The 26,954-nt window shown below is 40.0% G+C and overlaps 1 protein-coding gene across 2 annotated transcripts in view; it reads right to left on the bottom strand.

The window, feature by feature from the left end:
- Positions 1-26,954, bottom strand: part of MACROD2 (mono-ADP ribosylhydrolase 2) — a 1,311,577-nt gene that overhangs the window by 851,335 nt on the left and 433,288 nt on the right. For both annotated transcript variants that reach the window (XM_073339563.1, XM_073339564.1), the window contains exon 5: positions 22,554-22,670. In XM_073339563.1, the coding sequence (XP_073195664.1) occupies positions 22,554-22,670 (117 nt within the window). The remainder of the gene's footprint in view (positions 1-22,553; positions 22,671-26,954) is intronic.

Here is a 26,954-nt window from a genome sequence, read left to right on the forward strand (position 1 = left end):
CAAAGTTTGCAGAAAAAGTGACTCAAATGGCATCATCTTGATTTATTGTGACTGTATACTGCAGGCTGAAAATTTAAGAGTATTTAAATTGGCAGCACAATGGAGATATCAGTATAACATAGCATTTAAAATGGCATGTCCAGGAAAACCCAGAGACAAGGAGAGAAAATGTTTAGAGATTAGTCCTCACAATTAAACGTGAGGAAAAGTTTTATTTGAAGCAGTCACTACCATTTCTAAAAATATGTAGTCATGTATGTAGTCCAAGACTTGAATTTCCCTCTGTAAGGGTTTTCTTTATTAATAAGCAGTGAGAATCAAAATATTTGACAATATTTAATTGTAAAGCTAGTCACAATATCAAAACAATATCTGCCAAGAGAGAATATTTAACACTTCAGTAACCGTATCAATATGGAAGGCGTAAGGAGGAGAAAGCTAGCTAATCACCACTTGTAATATTAATTTATCATAAGCGTTGTCATTACTAAGACCTACACAACCTTTAAGATGTCATGTGAAAATATGCAAACAGCTCCAAGCAGCTGATTGTAGGTTTCCAAATACAACATTGTACCTACATTTTATTAAACAAGCTGCTGCAGCCCCTGGTAGAATCATGGTTTTAACTGAATGCAAACTGAAGTTTCCTGGTCTTATGTCTCAAACAATCAGCACCATACCCCTCAAATACCCTTCATTAAATGGAGCAGTATAACATTTTCATAAATCCTTTTTTCTCATTTCTCTCCCACATATAGAGCAGGTTCGTCCCACTATTTGTTAACTATTGTTGAGTAATTCTAAAAATTATAGGAATATAATATTAAAGCTCTAACAAAACTGACATATGCTTTAAAAATCATTTCCACTTCATTTGAAATTTCATGCTTCACTACATTTTATTGTTTCTCTAGTTTAGTTAATCTTCTGGCATGCAAAGGTCAGTGTTCCATGTATTTTAAGGTTTAGAAGAATGCACAGCCTAGAAGTAATAAGCAACCTAGAAATAGTGGTGTAGGTAGCTCTAAACTTGATCCCATTAGGGTGGAAAATATACTGGATGCCAAAACTTCTCTTAGAAAGATAAAGAGTAAATGCTCAACAGAAAGTGAAAACAGCTCCCAGGGAATTGGGCAAAAAAACAAAACAGTGCAACGACTGTAGTCAAGTAGAAGCTTGAAGAAATAAATTGGGAGTACTTTTGAGAACTGAACAGAATTGCCAAAAAGATATAGTAACAGATAAAAGCCCTAGCCTAGTTCACTCAGCTTGCTTGCTGATGCAATGTCAATAAAACAAAAAGGAAACAGATAAAATCTTTATGAGTCCAGTGTATTCCATTTGTTCTGTATGGGGCTTACTAAGTTCCACAAGTCCTTAGCAATATAAGTATAAGCTATTCACTAGAGGCCACAGAGTGTGTCAGCTTTAGAACTCCTCCACTGATTTCAAGGAGTATTTCTGTTAGAAAGCTGACAGCATGATACAGCCCTAGTTTTTTTTGGAGTAGTGGGTTTTTGTTTTGTTTTTGTTTTTTTACTGCTCCAAAAAAAGCAAGCCACCTAAACAGAAGTAATGAATTAATCACAACATTATATAGGTTTTTTGCGAGGGTAAAATGGTAAATACAGGTGCATTTCTAACCTCTTCGAAAATTATTCTTGAGAAACCACAGAAAGGACATGGAAAACTGATTTATTCTTCCTTTTCTTAACTGTTTAATTTAGTTTGAATTCAGAAAGATTCTCCACATCTTGTCAGTATGCCTCAGCAACAGATCACAATAAATCAAGCATGATAGTCGACAATTAAGAATATAAATGCAGAAGGTATCATGACCCACTCCAAAAAAAATTAAAACACAACAGTTTAAAGTTTACAGCTCAGTTTCTTTTCTGAATATACATTTAACAAAATATAAAGACGATCACAATGGCAAACTGCAAGAGGAAACTGAGCTGTAAACATATCACACTCTCTTTAATCCAGATACTTTGCGAAAAACAAACCTGTTTCCACATTTCTAACTTCAGTCAATTTTCATGTACACAGAGTGCAGTCCCTGATTAAGCTCCCCAGACAGGAAGATGAAATCTTCAAGAGAATGGTATAGAGGAGAGTATAGCACCTGCAGCTGGCCACTGTACCATACTGGGCTTGCTCCCCAAAGAAACACTCTCCAATTAATACCTTCAAACATAAGCATACAAAAGAATCTCACAATCTTTGAAGATTTGAAAAATTCATGCTGTTTCTTTCAGGATACAACGAAAGAAGCAAAGAGCCACCCTTCGCTTTCACAAACAACTGTAACTTAAGTGAAATCTATTGTGTAGGGAACTCAATACCCACCCTATAGATATGCGTGATTATAACACAGGCTCTAAATAGTTTTCAGCAGAGAAAGCTAGTGGTGTGTTGGGTTATAATGCAGGAAATATTTATGCAGACCCCCCCCTGAAACACTTCCCCCTGAAACACAGACCCCCCCCCTGAAACACAGACCCCCCCCCTGAAACACAGACCCCCCCCCTGAAACACAGAGCCCCCCACTGAAACACAGACCCCCCCCTGAAACACAGACCCCCCCCCACTGAAACACAGAGCCCCCCACTGAAACACAGAGCCCCCCACTGAAACACAGAGCCCCCCACTGAAACACAGACCCCCCCCTGAAACACAGACCCCCCACTGAAACACAGAGCCCCCCACTGAAACACAGAGCTGAAGTTTTTGAAAGTTGTTCATGTTTCTTTACAAAATGAAATTGAGAATTTAGTGGGTGCCTTATATTCTTAGACTTATGACAGATTAAATTGATTGTATAAAAAATAAGAAATTATAAAAGGAAGATTTTCACATCAAGCAAACAATCACACACCATCTCTCCCTGTTGATCACGGCATTTATTTCTGTCAAGTATTTACAAGTTAAAATTCGGTCTGTTGCATCATACAGCATTGACTGTTACAAAACATTATGTCTTAAGTCTATTTGATCACAGGCAAGCTAAGACTGGTTCTTGGAACTCTGAGAAATTGCAATCAACCATTTCTCAACACCTGACGGGGAAGGAGCATGTGAAATGCATTTTAAAATGTGTGGAGTTTTATCATTATTGAGAAAGCAGTGTCTCAGCTCAGACTTTAGAGTTTCATACTGATTTAAAATGTAGCAATATTCTGCATATGTGAAAAAGAAAGTGTAGCAGAGATCACACTGTAGAGACAAAAGGATTGACAATTATCTTTTCTGCCTATATTTATACCAAGTTGATAACTAAGACGATGATAAGGAAAACTTTCCCCACAGTGATATGTATTCAGCTGCTGTTGTAAGAATAGACTGTTTGAATTAATATTTTATTTTAGGGAAGAATTATTCCAGATCATCTAGTTATGCAGATGATTTAAATAAGGGACAGAATTGTTTTTTATACACCTACAGTCCAAGGTTTGAAGTTCTTATTAACTGTAAAGAAGAGCCTCAATCCAAACATCTTTGAACTTGGGGAAAGCTCAGATTGGGACCCAAATGTATTGTTCAGGGCCAGTAAGTAACTATCCAATGGGGGCATCCAATGCAAGAAAGTGGGTGGAGAAGAGAAATACCCGAGAGAGGGTATATATACGAGCCTGGATAGAGAACCCAGAGGGCAAAACTAGTAGACAAAACAGAAAATTAAGGGAATGGGAAGAAAACAAAACTGACAGAGGATGCTCTTTCAGCCTGTAGTAAAAAATGGTAGATTTTTCAACAGAAAATACTGAGAGGGAGAGAGATCTAATTAAAAAAAACTGATGTAGAAAGACAGACATAAAAGGAAGACTAAGCCACAGGGGTGGGTTAATTAAAAACCAGAATGAGAGAAGAATATCTAGAAAACTGAATACCCGTGTTAGCATATAAGCCTATTTGTCAACCTGAGATAGAATTTTGGGTTTGAGTTTTTGATAATATATGATATAAGAGTAATAGGTGTAAACAAAGGACAAAGACACTGTTTTACATCTGTCCACAAGCAGAAGGGGTGAAAAGAGGTAAGAAATGGAACTACAGCGTTACAGGGTATGGTGGGAGCGTAATATATGAGCATACACTGGAAGGCTGCTTGGCTCCTCTCTCAAGCCAAGGTCAAGCAACCAATTAGGAGGGGAAAGGAGGAGTGAGGAGAAGGCATAAGACACACTAAAAGCCAGAGAAAACCTGGTCTTGCCCAGAACACAACCTCACTCTTTACCCCTCCCATGGGGTACAAAAGAAGTGGGATGAAGACCCCAACTCACGACCCTCCCAAATGGAACATGACTATAAATCGTAAGGGGCATGACTAGGGGCGTGCACTGAAGGTATATTTGGGCCTGCTGAGGAGGTGGACATGGGGTAGAGGGACACAGGCAAGGCTCTGCGGTGTCAGAGCTTGGAAGGGGGAAACGGGGTAAAGGCTCTGCGGCGTCAGAGCTGGGAATGGAACAGACTCTGCTGGAGCGTAGAGCTATGGATATGCTTGCTTGGAAGTAACCCCAACAAACCTAGCATTGCTTGCACTTTGAACTTCTGGTCTTCTGCTTTCTGTCTGCATGACAAGAACCAGGGGAGAGGGTGAAGGGAAAGCCCTCTAACAACCTGATAGGAAGAGTGTTTTGCTGCACTTTTTATTCATATACTGTATGTTGATTGTGTTCCTCTTCAATCTGTGCTGCCACTTTACCAATTTTGAGGCTATGGGTGCCAAATATTGTGGCACTTGATGGAACCTGAGCCAAATCACTGCTGTTGCTGTTCAGCATGCCACTGCTTTAGATAAATGGGGTTGGCATTTATATCTAAAAGTGGCAGGTAGTATTTTTTTTCCAAATGTCAAAGAGTATGTCTGTTTCCTTCTCTGCAGAAAAGTGTGCAATAATACAAATGAACATTAGAGAGTTTTAAGTCTACCGAACAATATAAAAAAGGAAGGATTAGAAGGCAATACATTTCTCTTGAATTGATCTATATAAAATGCAGACTGCTTACAGTGGTGAGCTATTGGAAGGTATCTAAGTGAGTGACTTGACATCTGTGTCTAATACAAATTCCCATTTATTTAAGATAAAGACCTTTGGGGGGACTGGATTGGTAATGGGTCATAGAGCTTTTCATTTATAAATTTCTGGTTCAAATCCAGCTCAGGGTAGCAGTTACTGGAAGTTATTACCACCTGATGGCTGTTTAGTGGACTATGTGAAATAAATTGGTGCTTTCAGTCCAGATCTCAGTGGATAAGTTTCTACCCACAAACGTCACTTCCACAAGTTAAACTAATTCAGATTTATATATTTATTGTAGTCTCAGAAGGGAGTCCAAGGACTGAAAGAGCATGGAGAATGAACTAACCCTCCTCCATTAGAGACGGTCTATCCAGTTCAGGTTTGGGAGATATTGACAAGGAGGTATCCATTTCTCATTGCTGTGCTTCTTTTATAGATATGCGGAGGAGTTTAATTCCCTGGCCTATTCATCTGCAATATTTCATGTACATTACACTGCATATCTTTGTGTAAACAATCTTTTTTAAAAAATGAATAATCTCAACATTGCTCATTGGATCTACTAATTAACATTTATCTTTCTCTTTTCTTACTCATCATAAACTCATCTACCAAGATGTTTATTGAAAGATTAACTTCTCTACCATAAACTGTATATATGATCAAACAATCTGACCCAACAATCTAACCACCTTTTTCAATAAAAGCAGTCTGTAGGGACCTTGAAATGCATAACATGACCTGTTAAAACTACAATAAAGCCATATATTTTGAAAGGACTAGACCAGAATGGATTCTGACAATCCTAGCATTAAGAAGGGGGAATATCAAGTTAAAAGTTATTGTAATAATTGTACAGGTCCTGAGCACCTGCAGCGCCCATTGTCTTCACTAGGCATTTCAGGTGCTTCCTGCTCTCTTGCCACCTCATAAATTCCCACCCTGAAATAGGAAGTGAAAGTTCTTCCCTGATGGTTTGTCTATATGCTCAGGTGGCGTTGCAGTTTGTGTGGCATGCTTTGGGCTTGCGAAAGACCTTTTTCTTTGTTACAAACCAGCAAGCTCAGTGGGAACCATCACAGGAGTAGTATGTTACTAGGGACAGAGCTTACACGAGAGTGAGGTAGGCCAGGATAGGTTGGAAGCATCCAAACTGCGTCTGCAGGAAACAAGCTTTAACACTGAGTACAAATTAATGGTGAAATCTGTCTCTTCACTTGAAGAAGGGACAAGAGGGAGGAATTTCAGGCGGGACCAAAGTGTATTTCAGTGCTAATGGCCAGTCTGTTTATATAAGGCTACAGAGTGAAGGAAAGGGGAAGACTAGGTAAGTTTTGCAGATGGATAAAGAAGAGGGAATGGTTTCAGTTAAATAAGTTAATGTAAGCCAAAAATTAGCTTTGAAGAGTTGTCTGTCTTTGTCAGCTTTAAGTGGCTACACCATTACCACAGGTTATTAAAATGAATACACTTAAGAATTTTTTTTATGTCTTTATTTACTTTATTTTCACTCTCAAAACTGGAAGAAATTTAAAGACTAAAATTTGTTTCTCGTCAATTTGGTTTTAACTTCACTTCATAGTTCTCATGAATAAGCACAACGTTTCAATGAATACATTTTAAATTAACGTTTCCATTGCAGCATGTATTTATTTAGTTTTCTTCAATGGAAACATATCGGTCCTATTTTGTAACAGATGCTTTAACAAAATCCAGATTATGGATCAAATTTCACCTGACAACATTCCTCTAACAGACTTCTCTCCTGACAAAAGTAAAATCTTCCACCAGAATGGATGTAATAATGGGAATTACCAGGCTTTCAGAACATATTATCTTGCTACCTGCAGTCTCTCTCAATATATCTATTGGTATCCCACCCCTCCTTCATTTAATATCCGTGTAGTCACACAGATCCTATGGCAGAATTAAAAACGGGAGTTAAAATCTGCAGCTTATATGAGAGATTGATTCATTCTTTCTACCGATAGGCACTTGGAAAAGCTTATTGGTCTTGAAATTGTGATGACGGAGTGTTAATAGCTGTGGGAGGCTGAGAGATACTAGACCATATTCTGATTACAATCTTACTTCCCCACCCTCCCAAACACTTCAAACCTAACCTGAATTGTCATCTAATATATTACTTATGAACTGATAGCATTCAAGATTAGGGCTCTAAACCATTTCCCAGCTAGGAATCAAAGCTTTCATATGACATTTGCTACTAGCTGCAGCTGTTTTCAAGATAATGACCACTAAAAACATATTGGAATTAGAGTGAGGGGATGAGCAAAATTGATCAGAACATGATTTTAAGATCCTTTGTTTCACAACCTATTAGAGAGACAGCAAACATAGCAAATAAAACAGGACCCCAAGCTTTTCAGAGTTATAAAGTATTTGTTTATAGACAAAATAGTTTGTCTGGAAAACTATTACATATTTTGCTCTAAAACTAAAGGTGAATCTTCATCTTGGCAGAGTGCATGTTGGTGTCCCCTACAGTCTTCCTACTCCACTCCATATGTATACATTACAACTCCCTGTGTACCTCTTAGACTCTCACTGATATACTAATATATATATATATATATCCCCTTATAATTTAAACCACTGAGTCTGAATGTGACTTGGAGGACTATGTTGGTGTAACTCACATGCCTAAGGGCCAAAAGAAAGGAATATAACAAGAAAAAAAAACCAAGAGAAGAGAGTAAGAAGGTGTAACTTAAAAGTAGGCTACCATTATTTAATGTATGTCTCCTTCAGCTCCTCATTGTGTAATTTATATCAGTTTGGCCTCTCCTATCCATCAGTGAGTCTAAGTAGTTATAAGAGAGTCAGAGTTGAAATAAATATAAACTTGCACCACCTGAAACATACTTCTGCATTTGGCCTTAGACTTATTCCTCCAAGGGACCATTTATGTGGTTTTTTACACTAATAATCCAAGACAATATAGTAAACCCAGAAGATCAGACCAGAGTAGTTTTCATTCCCTGTAGATGCTGTTTTAAAGTTTTGTTGTATTTGTCATAATTAAACTCCGTTCCCAATTCACCAGTTTAAGAATAAGCAGCCCAGTCATGAAGCAACCAATATACAGTTCTGTAACATGAAAACTTAAGCTCCTCTGAAAGCAGCCTAAGTATGATGTCAAGAACTTAATTTTTCTTACCATGAAGATAATCTAAACAATGCTTTAGCTAAAGATACCTGCAGAAATCAGAGTAAAAACATTTGCAGGTTATACAGTGATTTAAGTACGTAGCTGCACTGAATATACATGCGCACAGACACACATCTATCTATATAGATTATATATATATATATATATATAATCATCACCACTACATAATGGGCTTTTTGAAAAAAAGGTGACAGATTCAGAGAGATTAACAGTTTTCTATTAACATCCTAGAGAACTGACAAACAACACAAAAGGACAGAGATTAGAAAGATGAGAGAGAAATACAATGAGATTCTGGAGAAATAAAAGCTAATACTGTTCAGGTGAGATATTTTAAAAACAAAAACACAGTGGGAAGATGATATCTGAAAAGCAGTAATGCTATGAGAAAGGTAGCAATAGCAGGTAGCAACATTAACAAATTCGTAATGCCATATGTCAGCAAAAAATGACAATGTGATTTGGGCCTCTGCATTCAGAAGTATCATATCCCATGTGATGTGCGCTCTCTCTCTCTCTCTCTCTCTCTGCCACTGATGAAATAACACTTAGAATACATAGTACAACACCGCTTAATCAATACCTGGTTAAAAAAATTTTCAGGTCTTAGTGTGGGTCTTCAGCCAGTGCCTCCTTTGTCCAATGTGGCCTGGCAGCCCCATATCCAGACACATCATCTTCAGCTGCCTTTCAGGAAATCTGCTAGCAAGTGTCTTCTGACCACTTTTTTGGGTCACTAAAGCTTACCCAGCCACTTATGTTCAGTGGTAGGTGAATAAGGGAACAACAGAAGTTTCAACTACAGACTGGTGTTCCCCCTAGTGGTTGGGCATGGCATAGTAGTCCTTTTCACTCTGTCACCCCCTGTTGGCAGCTATTCAGGCCATTCAGTGGTATGTTCCCTCTTGTGACTCAGCCCTCTGGTTGGGACAAGAGAGCCTCACTTCATCCGTGGTAACAAGAAGTCCAAACAAAAATCTGAAGTCTTAGGGCGTGTCTACACTGTGATGTAACCAAGGGTTAGAATAACTCAAGTTACCAGATATTGGGTTTGTTAACCTAGGGATTGAGCATCTACACTCATCTATACCCTGTTAGGAACTGTTGAATTCTGGGTCCCAACCTGGGGCTCTGGAGCCAACAGTGCATTATGCAGACCAGAGTCCAACCACGCATATCTCAGACTTCCTAACACCCTCCCAAAATGTGGCCGTTCCAATCCTTTGTTCATGGTTCAGTGTGGGAAAACTTGACTGTCCACAAAACTTCACTGTCCAGAAGACAGTCAGCCCATAGGATTGTGGGATACTTTTGGTGGACTCCCAGAGCACAAGTTCAGTGGGGCTGCATCTGCACTTCAAAGCAATAGGGCTTTAACCCTGGGTCCCAGCTTGGCTCAGACCCTCCATCCTCAGAGTCCTGAGACCCTGGGTCCAAGGCCTAAGTTAGCACAATTTGTGTGTAGATAAAAGGGTACCACGCTTAAGCCTCAGATTGAACCCTGGGTTTATAGTGCAGTGTAGACCTACCCTCAATGACCATAATTTGAGACTTATACTGCCACTCCTGTAAAGGTTAGTAGAGAAATCCAGGCCTAACTCTGGGTTCTAGCCCAGGGCCCTTGTGATAAACTGCTACGGTCTATTTCTTTTGATCCTTCACTAGTTCCCTGAGCTGCTTCCCACCTTTTTCTGTTGCAGACCTGAACTCTCCAGTCCTCGCTCCCTGAAGTTTCATCTCTGGGTATGTCTACACAGCAGTTAGACACCCACGACTGGCCCATGCCAGTTGACTTGGGCTTGCAGGGCTCAGACGGTGGGGCTATTTAATTGCAGTGTAGACTTCTGGGCTTGGGCTGCAGCCCGAGCTCTGAGACCCTCCCACCTTGGAAGGTCCTAGAGAGTAGGCTCCAGCGGGAGCCCAGAAGTCTACACTGCAATTAAACAGCCCTGTAGCCTGAGTTCCAGGAGCCCGAGCCAGCTGGGGCAGCCAACCGCGGGTGTCTAACTGCAGCATAGACATAACCTCTTTGTGCAGCTTTTCCCAATTTGTTGCTGAGGAGCTCTCACAGGTCGCTATTGGCCTCTCCGGCAGCTGCCTGGAACCCCTTTCATCCATGCTGCTCTCTTCCCTGAGGGCCAGGCTCAGGGTATAAACTCCCTATTGCAGCTCGTCTCTCAGTCCATCCTGCAGGAAGCACCCAGTCTGGTCCTCCTTAGCCGAGTCTAATCCTTAATTACCGGTCTTCCCTCCAAGCGTCACAGAATGGGTTGCTCCACTTCTCCCAGTTACTGTCAGTATGGAGCTTATATACCCCATCACAAGGATCATCAGCACTACACTCTGGTACCTGGAGCATAACTGCACTACTGGGGCTGTCCACAGACAATCTTTGAATACTACTTGTTCTGCAAGACAGTCACCTCACTCAATGCACAGGATCAACAGCTGGTGAAGCAGAGAGCTGCAAGAAGAGGAAGGACTACTGGACTCAGATAAGCTGAGCTCAGTTCTTGGCTCTGCATAGGCTTCCTACATAGCTTTAGGCAAGACCACATCATCCTAATGCATAAAACTCAGGGGGCTGAATTGTGATTATGCAGACAACTTTAATCCCAGCATTTCCTGACTTTTCGGTACATGACTTTGCAACTTCAACATTCTTTTCTAATAAGTGTGTAACAATACATAATGTTATAAAGCTTTAAGTTAATGACACTCTGGGGCAGATTCTGACTTTCTCTACATAGATATAAACTGAGTTGCTCGTGTAATTGAATTCAGACTGAGGCACACACAAACATAGGCCCCATTCCCTCAGACACACTCACGGTTAACTTGAAGCATTCTCATGCTTCAAGTTAAACGTGCACTTTGTAAGTCTCAAGAGGATACATAAGTGTTATCCGGATCAGAGTCACATCCAATGAGAAATGGGCATGACTCCGTTTCTCACATTCAGCTAAATCCAGACTATGAGTTTCTCTGCTGCAGCTCAAAAGCACAGTACTGAACTTGCACCCAGAGAAAGGTGGGGCTAAGTGGCTTTAAGCCATATTTTTGCCTTTCTGGTATGGGCTGCTCTGGGGACTTAAACAGCCTTGGGAGCCTGTCTAGGTTACAACAGCTTCCCTGGGCTGCCCCACAAACCTCAGGGCTGCCTGGAATCTCTACAGTGAATTGGACACTCCTCCCATCTCCAGAATACTTCCCTATTTCAGGACTTGTAAACAGACCCTCAGAAGACAGTCTTAGGTGTCTCACTAGGTAATCATCCCCCTGGACGGAACTGCGATTTTTAGGACTCCTCCTAGCCCCAGCACAAAGGGGCTGGTTCAGAGAGGAGGATCTCACCCTAAATCAGAATTTAGCTCCTAATTTCCCTGTTTGAGCTGATCTCTTAATATATTCAGAACATAAAGCTTGCATAGTTATATGCCAATAAAGCACTGGAAGCCTAAAGTGGTAAAAAGTACAAGTAATTAAAGCAAATGTTTATTGGGTCCACCACACCTATATTCTTTACGATTCCCTTTGCTTTATTTTAAAAAGCTGAAGTGAAAATAACTATGTCCCTATTTATCATGTATGGTCCTATTATTTCAGTTTACAGGTAATTTATATTTTTGGTTTTGGAATATGTAGCCTCAGAGGAAAAAGAGGTAGTCTGTATTTTAGCCTGGAAGACAGAAAAATAGGCTAGGTTATTGTTAAAGATTTATGAACTACAATATAATATAACTATTTTTAATCCAGAGAGAGGTTTTGAAGTTAAGATTATGACCTCTAGGACACTACAATCCTAAGCCTCTCCTCTTCACTGGGGAGATGGCGGATCAGCTTTTCATGTTCCAACTCACACATATGGTATTAACTCTAAGAAGTTTTTGTTTTCAAGCACCTAGTCTGTGCCAATTTACTTAAAAGCTAAATCCAGGGTTGGGAGAGGGGCTGCATATTTTTCAGACCAAACCAATTTAAATCAAAAAGTGCCAACATTATGAGGTTAATGTCATGTTTTTCTACAGTAAGCAATTTCTATCACTACTTAAACGAGACAGACAAAAATGCTTCAAAGATTAATTTTCAAGTACTGAGCGGAGGCCTTTGGGTATTGAATGCATATATTCAAGTGGGAGCAGCAGCAACCACTGCAGTTGAGGGAGGATAAGCCCCCTGATTCTAATCTCCTCTTTTCAGACAATTGTAACTATCAGAACTTTTATTTCTCAGGTCTCTGGGGGAACTTTTATTTTTTTTATTATTATTAAAGTTTCAGCAAAAACAGTGGAACTATTTTGGAATATGGGAAGAGTGAAATAAATTAGCTTGTGGCAGGGGGTGGGGAGAGTTGAGACGGAGATCTAGTGCCAAAGCGTCTGGAGGTATAAAAGCAGAAATGTAGTATGGAAATGTGTCTCACTGAGGAGTCATGACACTGGGTTAAATTATTTATTTGACTGAATTAGAAGCCTTTTGAAAAACTATACCTTGCACATGCATTCTGCAATTAATATAATTTTTAGTACATTTGGGGTCAGATTCTCTTGAGCTCATCAACCCATTTTTCCACAGACAAACCAAAACCAAGTCCTTTCCACCTATCACATACACCGATCTCAAATACGGGAGATAGTTAATATTTCCTCATCAGTCAAGTGAGTCACTGTGTAGCCAATCTGTAGATTAGTTCCTTGCATTTATATTGTGAGTGAGTGAGTGAGAGATCATCATTGCCACAAACCACAGAATTTGCTCAGTCTCTGACAGATTCCCTCTGAAGTACAAAATAGCATTGGCTTTCTGTGCTATCATGCAACATTGCAATCTCAATTTGCTATTTATTATATCTCTCAGGTGCTAAAAAAAACCAACTTGCTTTCAGTGAAACTAAAAATGAGAACTTTGTAGAAACTGTAGCAATTTTGAACAACCCTTTGCAGAGCTATGAAGATTTGGCCAGGGGGAGGCACACCAGTGGCATCTATATTTCACTGTCTGCCACTGCATCTTATTAACATACATATTACATGCACACAATGAACTCACTTGCTGAGAAAATGGTTTAGAACTCCCCTGAGGCTTCCCCTCCCCCGACCCCCCCAAACTTGAATTCCATGTTCAGTGAGTGGACTCTGACAAACTGTCTAGAAGAGCAGGATTTAGATTTAACTGTGAGGATCAAGGGTACAGTGACTCCTTTATCAACACTGAATGTATTTGATAACTGAACAATTTGATTTGAACTGAGGATTTCTAACTTCATGTACCATATGTCAGCCCCACAGAGATCTCTCATTACGCTATACGCAGTATTAACATACACATAGCTCCACTTGCAAATTAATTTTTAAATAATCTATCCATTAAAAAATGTACACAGGCAAAGATCAGACCCAAAGGAAAACACTGCATCTACTTGTGATGCAGGAAAGATTCCTACTGATTCGCATCAGAATTTTTCCAACGACTGGCCTCTGAACTTGCTCTTTCTCTACCTAAAATGATAACAGACTCTGAGGACTTGGAAAATAGAGAGAGATGTTTGAGCTTGTTTTGACACAATATAGTAAATATATTTCCCCTGATTCAACATGGTCCCTGGGTCTCTCTGTGTAGAAAAACAAGCTATAAAGCTTTACAATATCACATAAAATCCTGTGTAAAATATGAAGAGGTTTAACACGAAAGAAAATCATCATCAATATCTCCCTTTCCAACACATTAACAATATATGTGGTGTAGTCACTTGCTAGTGATTGGGTACAATAAGTCATTAAGATAATTGCAGCTAATTAGACCCTATTAAAACACAGTAAAGATTGTATTGCATTTATTTTCAAACAGGACTATAAAAGACATAAATTGGGTTTATAAAACAGTTTTGAAAGCAATGAGAAAACACACTAATATATTTTCATTGGTTTTGTAAACAGTAAACTATTATGATTCCTTTCATACGAAAAATCTGAATATAAAAACTGTCCTGCTGGGAGCAGGGTTTCTAAGTTTTTGTTTCTTTTTTTAAAATTAAATATTTAAGTAGCGGTATAGGGTCTGAAAGATATAAAGAAATATTGGTAGCACATCTTGTCATGATATGTTGGTTATAACAAAGAACTGGAGCTAGGAGGTCCTTCTTAGTTCAAACCTTAAAGCTCAGCATTGTTTCAGTAAACACACTTCTTGACCTTCTTTGGCTAATCAATTTTGCTCTAAATAGTGTGAAAGCTCTGGCCACAAGATGCTGCTGCTACTAAGTTGAGGTTGCTTGGATAAACAGAGTATACAAAGATCCTTCACTGGAAGGCAGTTATAACTTTTATAAACTCTTAATTACCATAACAATGTATCCCTAGGCTTATTAGCAGCGCCTTTAAAGCATATTAAATCACAAGCCAATCAAATACCATAGTTGCTTGACCAGTGGCACAGCTGCATTTCACTTACATATTGAAAGACAATCATGGCAACAGAATGAGCGTCCAGGACCAAAAAGGGTGTCGGCTGCCAAGTTACTCTTCATCTACTGTTAGATATATAGCCCTTGGCCACATTCACATACTGGGAATGCTTTCAATTCAGTCTTGTGACCAGTCTGCATTAAGAAAATTTTGAAATATAACAAACTGAATAATCTTGCAATGACTGTGCTACATGTGTTCAGTTAATATCATTGTGACAGGGTGGTACCAGGCCTTTTGCGGTCCCCCACTGCTGGAGGTCTTGCAGTTCTACCATACCTTGCACCAGGAAAAGAGTAGCAAAGGTGAGGCCTCCAGACTTGCCTAGAAAAGCTGCAGGAAAGAAGCCAATCAGAGCCTAGCAGGCTCAGTTAAAAGGAGCTACAGGGCCTGAGTAAGCCCGTTCCTGGCTGGGACCAGAAGGGCTCTCCGCTTCAGCTACAGGAACCTGAGCAATAACCAGAAGTTGAGCTCTGGCTGCATTTTGCTTTCTGCACGGAGAGCATGGATCTAATGTACTAGGTGACAGGGAAGAGATCCAGTGGGAAGCAACCCAGGGAAAACAGTAGCAGCTAATTGATGGAGTTGAAGGGAGCAGTGCATGACTGCTGTTGGGACTCAGAGTAGTGGGTGGGCCCGGGTCCCCCCACCGGCCACTAGGTAAGTGGTCTAAGCCCCAAGAAGGGGATAAGATTCTATACTAAAAGCCCAAGAAAGGGGCTGGAATTTAAACAGACCCAGAGATGGGTCTGAAGACCCAGGAGAGGGCCACCCATTTGTTGGACTTTGTTACCCTGGAGGGGGACTGAACTGAAGAGATGACCTGGCTGGAGAGCTGGAGCAGTCAGAACCAGTGAAGAACAGAGTCTCAAGGGAGAAAGCTCTGTGGGCAGGGACTGAAGGAAGAAAGCTCTATAACAGGGCAGGGACAGACCCCCAGAAGGGTCTGAGAACTGAGCCCAGAGATAGGGCTAAAGACTACAATGGGCACAGTGATTGGCCCTGTTTGGACCTTTGTTACCCCAGAAGGGGTTCATCCACTGTTGACTGGGTGACTTAGCCGGAGGACTGAGCCACAACCTATAGGAGGCACCAGGAGAAATAGAAAATTGCAGCACCACACCCAGCCGCCAGGAGGCACACATGAGAGGTTACTGCATGCCAACACAGCCATGTTGACAACAGTTTCTTTATGGCATGCTCACGCTATGAATTGAAAAATCATGTGAAATGATTAAAACAAGTATTTTTGAATCAACCAAGATTAAAGACTAGTGAATATAAATTCATTTTAGACAAATGGGAGGTTTTTTGCTCCATTGCAGTAGCTTGCATAGTATGCGTGTATGCAAAAATTAAACCAGTAGACCAGTTTGGAAGTACTGTACTGCAGCTCCACCACTGCAAATCTGTGTAATTAACCTTTCTAATTCTATAGGTGATCTCAAAGCAAATATGCACAGATTTGAATCTACTATTTTATGGTCTTACCTTACACTGGTCCCCCACAAACGTTCATCTTTTAAATACAGAAAATTATTATGCCTACATAGTAGTGGCACACTTTTAAATCTCCACAGATAACTTTGATTAAAGAAATCCAGAGGCTGATTTACTCCCATTGCAGCTAATGCTAGTGTCACTACGAACTACTTATTTCACAGCAGGATTTGCCTTAGAGACCACATTAACATTATTACTCCAGATTGATCTACATTGTTGTTTTGGATTGATCAAAAAGATAATGCTATATATGGCATTTCCTAAAGGACACTGCCTAATGTACTAAATATAAACACTGAGCAGGGAAATTTATCCTCAATATTACCCCTTTATTAACAATATGAAAATATATTAGCAGCAGCTCTACATTTCTAGCAGTATATTTAATTTGAATTAGGATGTCTTTTTGCTTTCAAGCGTTTATATCAAAATGAGTCACTGAAATGAAATCTACAAATACAATACGGTCCTGCTAGTAAAATATAAAATATATATAAAAATAAATCACATGAAAAGAATTGAGTACTTAGTTAAAATACAGAATTTACAATGAAAGCTAGCCTGTAAGATTTCATTTGCCACTGAATGGCTTGTCTTATGTTAGAAACCACAAAATATTCTTTTTTTCTGGGTTTCTATTTTTACTATTAGAACTTAAAAGATTTGGTCATTAAAAAAATATTAGCAACAATATAGGACCATCCTAAGGGCTTCCCACTCCCACAGAGTGCTAAGTGCCCATAATATCGATAGCATTTTGTCAGTGTGACTTCAGTGGGATTCAAGGGCATTAAATGCCTTGTAGAGTCAGGCCCTAATATTTTAAATGTGTTGTAATAGTCCCGCCTCCCCCCTCCCCCCCATGATAAATTCTACAAGCAGATAACAGCCCTTGAGGCTGTTATGCACCCTCGGCTCTGGATACAAACTGACAACACAAACTCACATCTCAGTCTATTTTCTACCAGAAGAGCCAGCAGGGACTATTAATCAAATGAGACACAAAACAAGAGTTTGCATATCTTTTAAACAGATACTGTTCATCTGTTATTTAGAGTATGAAATACATCAATATACTAATCAGTGTTTCAAGACCAGTTGTGCAATACTTAGAGGGAACTTTTCTTTGTAAAAGGATAAACATATGAAGTATAGAAGTTAACTATCAGCCTGAGATAGGCATTAATGAAACAGTCTGCGTGTTTTTAAAATCTCTAAATAAGTGTTTGTTAAGTAACAACAGATGACACAAAGCTAAATGTGAATTCAGTAGCTAACTTGGTTGGAATTTTATGGAGTGTGGGTAGCCTTGTGCGGGCTTCTGCAGCATAGTACAATCACCATCTGGCTTCTAACTTCTACTCTAAGACCTGGTCTACACTGGGGGGGGGGAATATGATCTAAGATACACAACTTCAGCTACGAGAATATCTTAGATCAACTTAGAATCACTTACTTTGCGTCCTCGCGGCTCGGGATCGACGACCACTGCTCCCCCATCGACTCCGCTTCCTCCTCTCACTGTGGTGGAGTTTCAGAGTCGACGGCAGAGTGATTGGGGATCGATTTATCGTGTGTACACTAGACGCAATAAATGGATCCCCGATAGATCAATCACTACCCGCCGATCCAGACATGGCCTAAGTATAGTGACTGTTAAATTAGCCTGGTAAGTAGAAAATGATTTCAGCCCTACCTTAATTTAGGCTGTTCTGCTATGCTGTGTGGCTTTCTGTAATGTGTTCTTAACCAACGTCTCCAGAATACAAGTATGTTCACCTTAATTTGTTCAACATTACTACTACTTGAGGAGGAAACTTTCCATTACTTCATGTGAAATCACTTGGATGCAATATTTTACCTGCATGTTATGTATTTCATATGGTGCTCTCTGACCCTGATGTTCTCAAACACTCTAGTAGTTGCAATATTCTGACCATACAAAAAAGAAGACTCCAGTCTGAACTACAAATCTTGGTATCTCTCATCCGGAAATGTTATTTTTCACTTCTCATTATGTGAAGAAAGAGTTAGCAGTCACTGTCTTATTGGAGATAAACAAACTTGGAAAAACATGAAGTAATAATACAATAGATACTGAAGTAGATTTCAAAAGTTTTCATTATTTTCTGTATAGTTTATCACACCCTTCTATTTACCAGCTACAAATCTGATAACAATGCATGCTCTCTTTCAAATGTCAAATTATCTCCAGGACATGATTTTTTCAAAGTTCCCTCTTTAGCAAAGCAATATTCATCATAATGTTCTGAATGCTAAATCTTCTAAAACATTGACTTTTCACTTTAGGCCCAATCCCACACCATGCGGTACACAGGCAGAATGCTGTGCCCCTACAGAGCACTGTTGACTTCAACGGGACTACTCTCAGTTAAAGATGTCTGTCTTTTCAGGATCAGGGCTGTGATTGGCTGTACTCCTCACGCTGGCTCTGAAAGAGCTGAATTAGGCCAGGTGGGCTCAATCAGCCAATTAAGCTGCAAATGGGAGATTTAGGCTGTATGAAGGACACTATTTAGGAAAGATGCTCACCTGTGAAGGAACAGGCAACACTTTTGTAGAGCCAGGAGGTTGGCAACAGTTGCAGACATCCTAGAGGAAACTTGTAGTCTCTCTCCCTGAGATAAGGGAAAAGGAAGGGGAGATAGGAACCTAGGAGGAAAGGGCTAGAAACCTAGGAGGAAAGGGTTACCTAGTAGGCCTTAGAGAGAGGGATGGAGAATGAAAAGCTTGGAAAAGCACAACAGGAACTAGTAAAGGGGCAAGAGCAGTAAGGAGGATATAGCCATAGACCTTAACTGCTCACCGTTGGGCCCTGGCCTGGAATCCAGCATAGAGGGCAGGCCTTGGTTCCTCTACCATCCATTGCCGAGTGGTACTGCTAAGGGCAGTGAACAGGAAGATTTGCCTGAATCACTGCAGGTGTGACTTAAGCAGGAAAGTGGGTGTGAGAACGGCCTGACACTGCCAGCGCAGAAGGATTTTGAGAGACTCCCCCGGAAGGGGAAATCAAAGTGTGACCTGACTAGAGGGCCGAGTCCCGAAGCAGCCATCCTGCGACTCTGTGAGCGGGAGGAGAGCAGCAACAGTGGAAGAGGAAAAAAGGGGTGCTGAACCAGAAGTAGGCATCGAAGAGCACCCTGTAACAGGGTATTAGACTGTGAGATCCCTGGGGCAGGTAACATGTCTAGAACAGTCTGGGGTGCTGTTGAACCAAAGAATAATAGCAACATCCAGGTTTAAAAATATGGTACTGAACATTGCAAAAATGTATTTAGGACTATCACTCAGCCAAGTACTTAAGGGAGCAAAGCGACAAAGAAATCATTAAAAACATGTGAATTATTAATAACTTAATATAGTTAGTATTTAAAAAACACCAAAAGCCATGGTAATACTGCCAAGGCAAGTTATAATCCATATAGTAATATCTTCCAAACAAATTGCTGATGCATAAAGATAATATCATCACTGTGTAACTGGATGACTGACTTTAGGACTCCTGTTTGGTATAGTTCCTGACACAAAAGATAGATAGGAAATAGTTTCCAACATCAAATTGTCATACTGTTGTTTAAAAGCTGACATAAATTGACTTAATATGCAGTGGCTCTCTGGCTTCTGTCTCCATGAAAAAACAGTCTTGAACAGTTAACAATTCTCAAATGGATGTTTTACAATTGATAAGTAACAAATTAACCTTTAACAAATAGCTTCTCGAAGAACAAGGGTAAATGACACTTGGTCAAAACACATTTTAATGAAAATCTAAGAGAGCCCAAGAAAATCTAATTTTACCCTTCTGCACATATGTTGTATACCCTTGTTTTCTTGCTGATCTGTCCGTTTGTCACTGGGTGCACATTTTCCACATGACATGTTGCTATTTGAGCAAGGAAAAAAATACAGTTGCAGAACTCTCATTTTGTGACATTTCAATTTCTAGACAGTTTGCTATTGCAACAATAGGTTATTAAGTGGAACACTTACTTTTCTGTCTACATTGCTACAGGTGTTATAGTAAGTATGTGATTTTTAACCACTCCTAAAATGAAAAACTATACGTCTCAAGCAGGACTTCCTTCCACAAAAACTACCAGGTTTGAATTAAAATCCATCAATTGTTGTAAAATTGACAAGGAACGGTCATGCATTTCTCCTCAAACAAACAAAGCCCTTTCCTTTTCAGTAGTGTTTGTTTCTTGGACTTTCATATTGAATTGTTCTCATTAAAATATATGAAAGGAATTATGCATCCAGTGCTGAGTAAGTTTTATGTCTCATCCCTCCCATGTATTTTAATGAGAAAATAATAAATATCAAAATTAAACATGAGCAAACCAATTAAGGAAATGTAAAACTCCTCCCAAACTTTACCCATTCCCAGCCCCAAGCTGTGATGAATTAACAGCTCAACCAAGTACCTCAACTAGGTACTAAGCACATTCCTATTTAAGCCACTGTGGCTTGCAGGTGCTGTGAGGAAGGCAAAGAACTTCCCCGTCCTCTGCCAGTTGGCCCATGGGAGAAAAAATTCCTTCCTGACTCATGGTTCAGGTGAGTAAGGTGGGCTGCTGGAACAGAGTTGAAAGAGGCTCCACATGGCCCCTGCCCTAAGTTAAATCCTGCGAGCTGGGGAATGCTGGCCCGTGGGTTCCAGAGATTTCTAGGGGTTGCGGAGCTACCTGGTGTCCCTCAGCAAGTGTCTCCCTCCCTTGTTGCTAGGGCTGTCCCTTTCACGGCCAGCCCTATCATCAAGTTCCCCTACCTGTTGAGAGGTGTGGGTAGCATTTAGCGAAACCTCAGCATGAGCGCTGGTAGTAATGTTATAAAAAATCATCTTACTTCAATGGGGATGGGACAGAGAAAGGGTTGGAAAGAGGTTAAGGGCTTTATAGTGGCATTATATAAAGAAAAGTTGACCTAAAACATATAGTCTTGCCACTGCTTTTAATTCTGGAACAATTAACTTAAGTTGACCATTTTGAAGTGTTAACTGATGGCTTCTGGACAGGTAACATCTGTAACTGACTCTCTTTTTATACAAACCTTCCCAGTATTTTTGTCCAAATACAACCCCACACAATTATGCCCCTATGGGTATTACTCAGCACTTTCCCCACAGTGGAATTCACACCTTACATAATTCATGAATTACAGGTGGCAAAATCTGTCTGTAAACCTTAACAAAGGTTTCTATTTTATAGTTGTTATCTCCGTCACTTAAATAATTACTAAGTTGGCATGTGCGTTGTTTTGCGTTTTTGTTTTGTTTTTTGTTTTAATTAGGTAATTCCATTTTAGCAGAGACTATCACAAAACAACAAGGAACAAAATTTTCATTTTTGTCTAACGTACCCCAGCAGGACCATGGAAACCCTATGTCAAGTCTTAATAACTGCAATGTTAATTAGATTTTACAGGAAAACAGCCTATAGCAAAATCAAAGAGAAGATCTGAATATGTTTCGATAAAGCACGTTCCTTGCACTGGACCGTGTGCGTACTGAGAACCTGAGGTGTCATGAGAAGATCCTCATGGTGCTTTCTTGAAATTCACATATAAGCACATCTCTTAATAATACACATCTCTGTAAGATCACAGATCGATAATATTTTCTGCATTTTTACATTTTATAGGATCTTAAATAATACTGACTCTTATCATAACACACCATTAATACCCTGATGTTTATTTTTCCAAGTTTGGCTCAACCTCTATGCAACGAGGTCAATCAAATAACCTTCTTACTATTTAAATAGAACAGGCATTTTAACAATCCCACATTCAAACTGCAAAAACATTCCAGCATTGAACACTGCATTCCACTGAAAGCTAAAGTGTGACAGATGCCTTCACAGTAATTGCCAATCAGCCTCTACACAGCAGCTGAAAACACAATACATCACTTTGATCTCCTCAGCTCTCAATGTATTCACAATCAAGAAATCTGCGTGACGAATATGAAATCTGCATCATTTCCAAAAACTGTCTCCATGGAACTTAAATATGATAATGTACACTTTGTTCCTAGTCTATGTTATTTCAGATCCTTAGATTACCTATTATATATATAAAACAGTACACTACCCCTTGTAAAAAATGTAAGATAAAGCATGCATTGTGTTTGAAGAACACATTTATTTCCACTACGTAGTACAGCTGAAATAATTATTTTTAAACATCTAAATTGTTGCAAGGATGGGAGAGGAAGAGATGCTCACAAACATGCTGAATGAAATCTACTGCTAATTTTCAATTATACTTCTGGGGTGGGAGAAAGCATGTGAAAAGTTTGTCTGATTTTAAAAAATATACTGTGTGAAGACGTTGACTTACATTTGGCAGGCAGGTCATATCCACAAGTAATTTTAGCTTGTCCAGTCTCACAGCCACACAAATTGCGACATTCAGCAACTAGGCAGGGCCCAGCAGCTCTGTGTATACAGCCATCCACTACAAAAACAAAACAAATGGATTAAATGTTAACTAATATGTTATATTTATATGGGTATGTGAATACAAACAGATATTTACTGCAGATTTAATGTGTATAGTGTGTGTATGCATGCATACCCATGAGTATATGCATATGTATATTTATTACACATGTATACAGGTGTACAATAATATTTTGTACAATAAAATATTCTTGGCGAATAACACTTAATCAGTCAGCCAGCCATTGAGTGAGAAAGAAAATGCAGTAGAAAAAGCAAAGCATATTTCAAAATGTTATTACTGCTATTTATAAAAAGAGTAACAGGAACATCTAGCCAAAGCTCCAGGCCACAAGTTACAAAACAAAAAGTTGATCACCCAACAGACCATCATACTCCCCTCTACTGCACACATCTGATTTCTCTCATATTATATAGTCCAGGGATCGGCAACCTTTGGCACGCACCTCATCAGGGAAATCCGCTGGCAGGCCGGGACAGTTGGTTTACCTGCAACGTCTACAGGTTTGGCTGATCGCAGCTCCCACTGGCTGCGGTTCACCGTTCCAGGCCAAGGGGGCTGCGGGAAGCGGTGCAGGCTGTGGGATGTGCTGGCCGTTGCTTCCCGCAGCCCCCTTTGGCGTGGAACGGCGAACCGTGGCCAGTGGGAGCCGCAATCGGCCGAACCTGCGGACGCTACAGATAAACAAACTGTCTCGGCCCGCCAGCAGATTTCCCTGATGGGTCGTGTGCCAAAGGTTGCTGATCCCTGAGATAGACTATTCAATCTCACTGGACTACTCAGTACCTGCATAACATAAAATCCCAAGAAGTAATGTTCATCGATTTGAAAATTACAATAGTTATCTTGTTTTGACACTTTTTTACATTTGTGCAATACTCAAAAGTTAATTAAATCATAATTACAGAAGATTGCAATTGCAGCTAAGTATGCAAGAAAACTAGTACGGTTCATAGATCTCACTGCCCCCAAGAGTCAGCAATAAGAATCTCAGCAGTAGCAGAATAGTAAAAATACAGGCACAGCATTTTTGCCATCTCAACAAGCAATCAAAGAAATCACATTGTAATTAGCGAATGGAGTACAGGAAAGGACAGTACAAAATAAGGGAAACGTTAATTGAATCAAAGAAGTAGTTACCATGTGACATTAACTCAGCAGCAGTGTCAAACTCCCATCAAAAGAAAACTGCAGAGCCACCATTGCTGGTGAAATGTTTCCCATATAGGTTCAGATGTGATGTTAACACAAAAAATAAATAAATAAAAGTAGAATAAGCCAAAATATAGGTGTACACATATTTAGACACACACAAAGTAAAAATGTATTACATATGTACTATACAGTTGTTTCATTCATATTTAACCAGTTAAAAGTTTAAGGGTCTCAGGGATAGCAGGTTTGGTGGCACTGTTCTATGCAATGATGAAGAGCAAGAGAGGGACAGAATTTCAAGAGCTTGCACAGGAGATGAATACATTCTAGTCTCTGTGCAGTTCTTGGAGCTTCCCGCATGGTGTCATATGGTGGCATGGCAGGGCTAGACTGGCTGGATATGTCACTGTGCAGAGCCACTGACATATCCAGAGCCACTGACATATCCAGAGCCATATCTTGAAGCCAGGATACAAGAGCTTGGGGAACTCTTGAAACCCTGAATGGAAGATTTCTTCCTCCAGCACACTGCTAGGATACATTCTGTATTCAGATTGTTTGTGAAGAGTGTGGACTTGCTTCTCACGCTGTTGAACATCTCCATAAGGTGCTGAATGCCCACAACCCTAATGAAGTTAGATCAAGTTGAGGGCAGTTAATATCCTTGCAAGACTGAGCCCTTACTGCATTTTAGAATTTTGATTGCTCTCTTTGACGTGCTTTATGCCTGTGTTACTATTCAGACAGCCCCGATAAAACTGTATACATGATTCCTTTTAATCCATCCTGAACATACGCAATAAAATTTCCAACACGTCATTCTGAAGAGTTTTATCCTAATCAATGAGAGAGAATTCAAGAATTCTGTTTTGTAACATTTCCATTGAAATGTTCCACACTTGTCTCATTCAAAACAATATCTATAAAATGTGTGTCAAAAATGCCTCCAGCCATAAGCAAGTTGTGTGCTACTTATCATAATACTGGGTAATTACTGATCCATTGTCCAGCTATCTTGGAAAAAGGACAGGAGACACTGGATGTAGTTTAATTAGGTTGAAACTTTATTCTTAAATGTCTGGGAGTAACCGGCAGATAAAAGTGTACAGTGTACAGGTAATTCTGTAATCATCTGAGGGGGGCTTCTATCATCCCTTCCCCTTACCCATCCAGGTCCCCAGCCAAACCACTGCTGGGACCTCACCAGCCCCCCTACTCGAATGAAGATTAATGGGGGGGGGCTATAAAGGATGGGGTATTGGCTCTCTGCCGTACTAGTCACAGGAGCCTTTTTATGCTCCTTTAAAGAGTATTTCCTTTAAATCCTTTACCAATCCATTGTAGGTACCTCCCTTACAGAGTACCTGCACTGGATATCCACCCCACATTTACAAAATGAGCTGTAACATCATAGCCTAACTCCTGTTTTACATTCGTCCCAGCTAAGCCCCTTCCAAACCCGCTGTGGGGACAAAACCTGGCATTTCAACAATTCTGTGGGTGAGAGGGTGGGTGCTACTTCACATAGTCCAGATAAAAGAGGGATTGGCTTTTCCTGAACCAGTATGGACCTGTACAGTCCCTCCTCTTTTCCGATCACCTGGGGGAGATGTGCCCAGGTCAGCTTGGCGACGCTAGCCCCAACTGCAGCAGAAAGTCACTCCCTGGCTCTCTAGCCCTTAAAGGGGTGCACACATTTTCCAACAAGCCAGACAACAGCCCCCCACTGCTTAATGTGCAGTGAGTTCATTACCAATTATAGTCGCATATAATACAAGGCTCCCTACTCCCTAGATATCCTAAAAATGGCATTTGAAATGCATTTAAAACCTCCATTCAGTTGACTGAGATGCTAATATAAAAATTTAAGTTTCTAACCTGTGGGGAGTGGGAAAACTCTTCAGATGTTTCCAGCATTCATATTAACTCTATTTAATTGAGGGACTTTCCCAATCCAAGGATAAGTAGAACCAATACACCTTGTGACCTCAAACATTTTTTGTAAAAAAAAAAAAAAAAAAAAAAATTTTTTTTACAACATTAAAGCGTCATCAACTATCAAGATAAAATACTATTCTGAATTATTAATCCTTTCCAGTATTATGCCCTGATTCACAAAGGCCCCTAAATTCACTTGGCACCTACGTTTCTAAAGTAAAAGTTCCCTAGGTGCCTATGTTTCAGCCTCTGGGTGTGCACACTGCTGCATCTCTCTCACCTAAAACCAACAGTGAGTCACGAACCAGGGAAGATAAGCATTTGCCTGCCTAAGGCATGAGCAGGACCTGATCCAGTTAGGCATGCTCAGAGGTCACCTATCAGATTTGGTCCCATTCAGAATCCAGTTGGAGGAGGAAGTGGAGTGTATGCCCACCTTATCACTTTTAGCCCAGTGGTTAGAGCTCTTGTCTGGGGTGTGAGACACCTTGGTTCAATTCCCCCCTCTCTGCCAGAGGGAACGCACAGATGTGAACAGGGGTGAGATACCTGTCAGGAGAGTGTTCTAACCATTGACCTATGGCATATACTGATATGGGATCCCTCATTCACTCCTACTGAAGCTGTTTCACTGTGGATAAATAATAGAAAAGTGGTTGAAACAGGGGGATTGGACTCCAGGGTCTCCAACCTCCCAGCAGGGTGCCCTCACCACTAGATTACAAAATCATTCTCACTTACACTTGCTCTCTCTCTGGATAACCATCATTGGGATAAATGGAATCTGCAAATTTTATATAATTTCTAGGTGAGCTTCCTTTTTACATATAACACCATAAAGAATTATTTGAACAGTTACTACTGCTGCATTAAAAATCATCATGCTCAGTAGAAAATGTGAATAATGCAAATCATCATTTACAATTAGACGTCGGTATATCTTTAGTAAGATAATATTCTGTAAGCTTAAAAATAATGTGTGATAATTCTCATTGCAAAAATATATGCAATGAAGCGTACTGCCAAAATGAGAACACACTGCATAATATAAAATATCTGGCAAAGACAGGAGTGGCTCGGTAAATTTGAATGTGATACTTCAGCTGCTGTTAAAACACGTCTTAGCTATTTTAATTCAAAAATCATGTACAGGGCATGCAGCGAAGATTTATATGAGATATTTCA

The sequence above is a fragment of the Lepidochelys kempii genome, chromosome 3 (assembly GCF_965140265.1).
Source record: "Lepidochelys kempii isolate rLepKem1 chromosome 3, rLepKem1.hap2, whole genome shotgun sequence".
Classification (NCBI taxonomy): Eukaryota; Metazoa; Chordata; order Testudines; family Cheloniidae; genus Lepidochelys; species Lepidochelys kempii.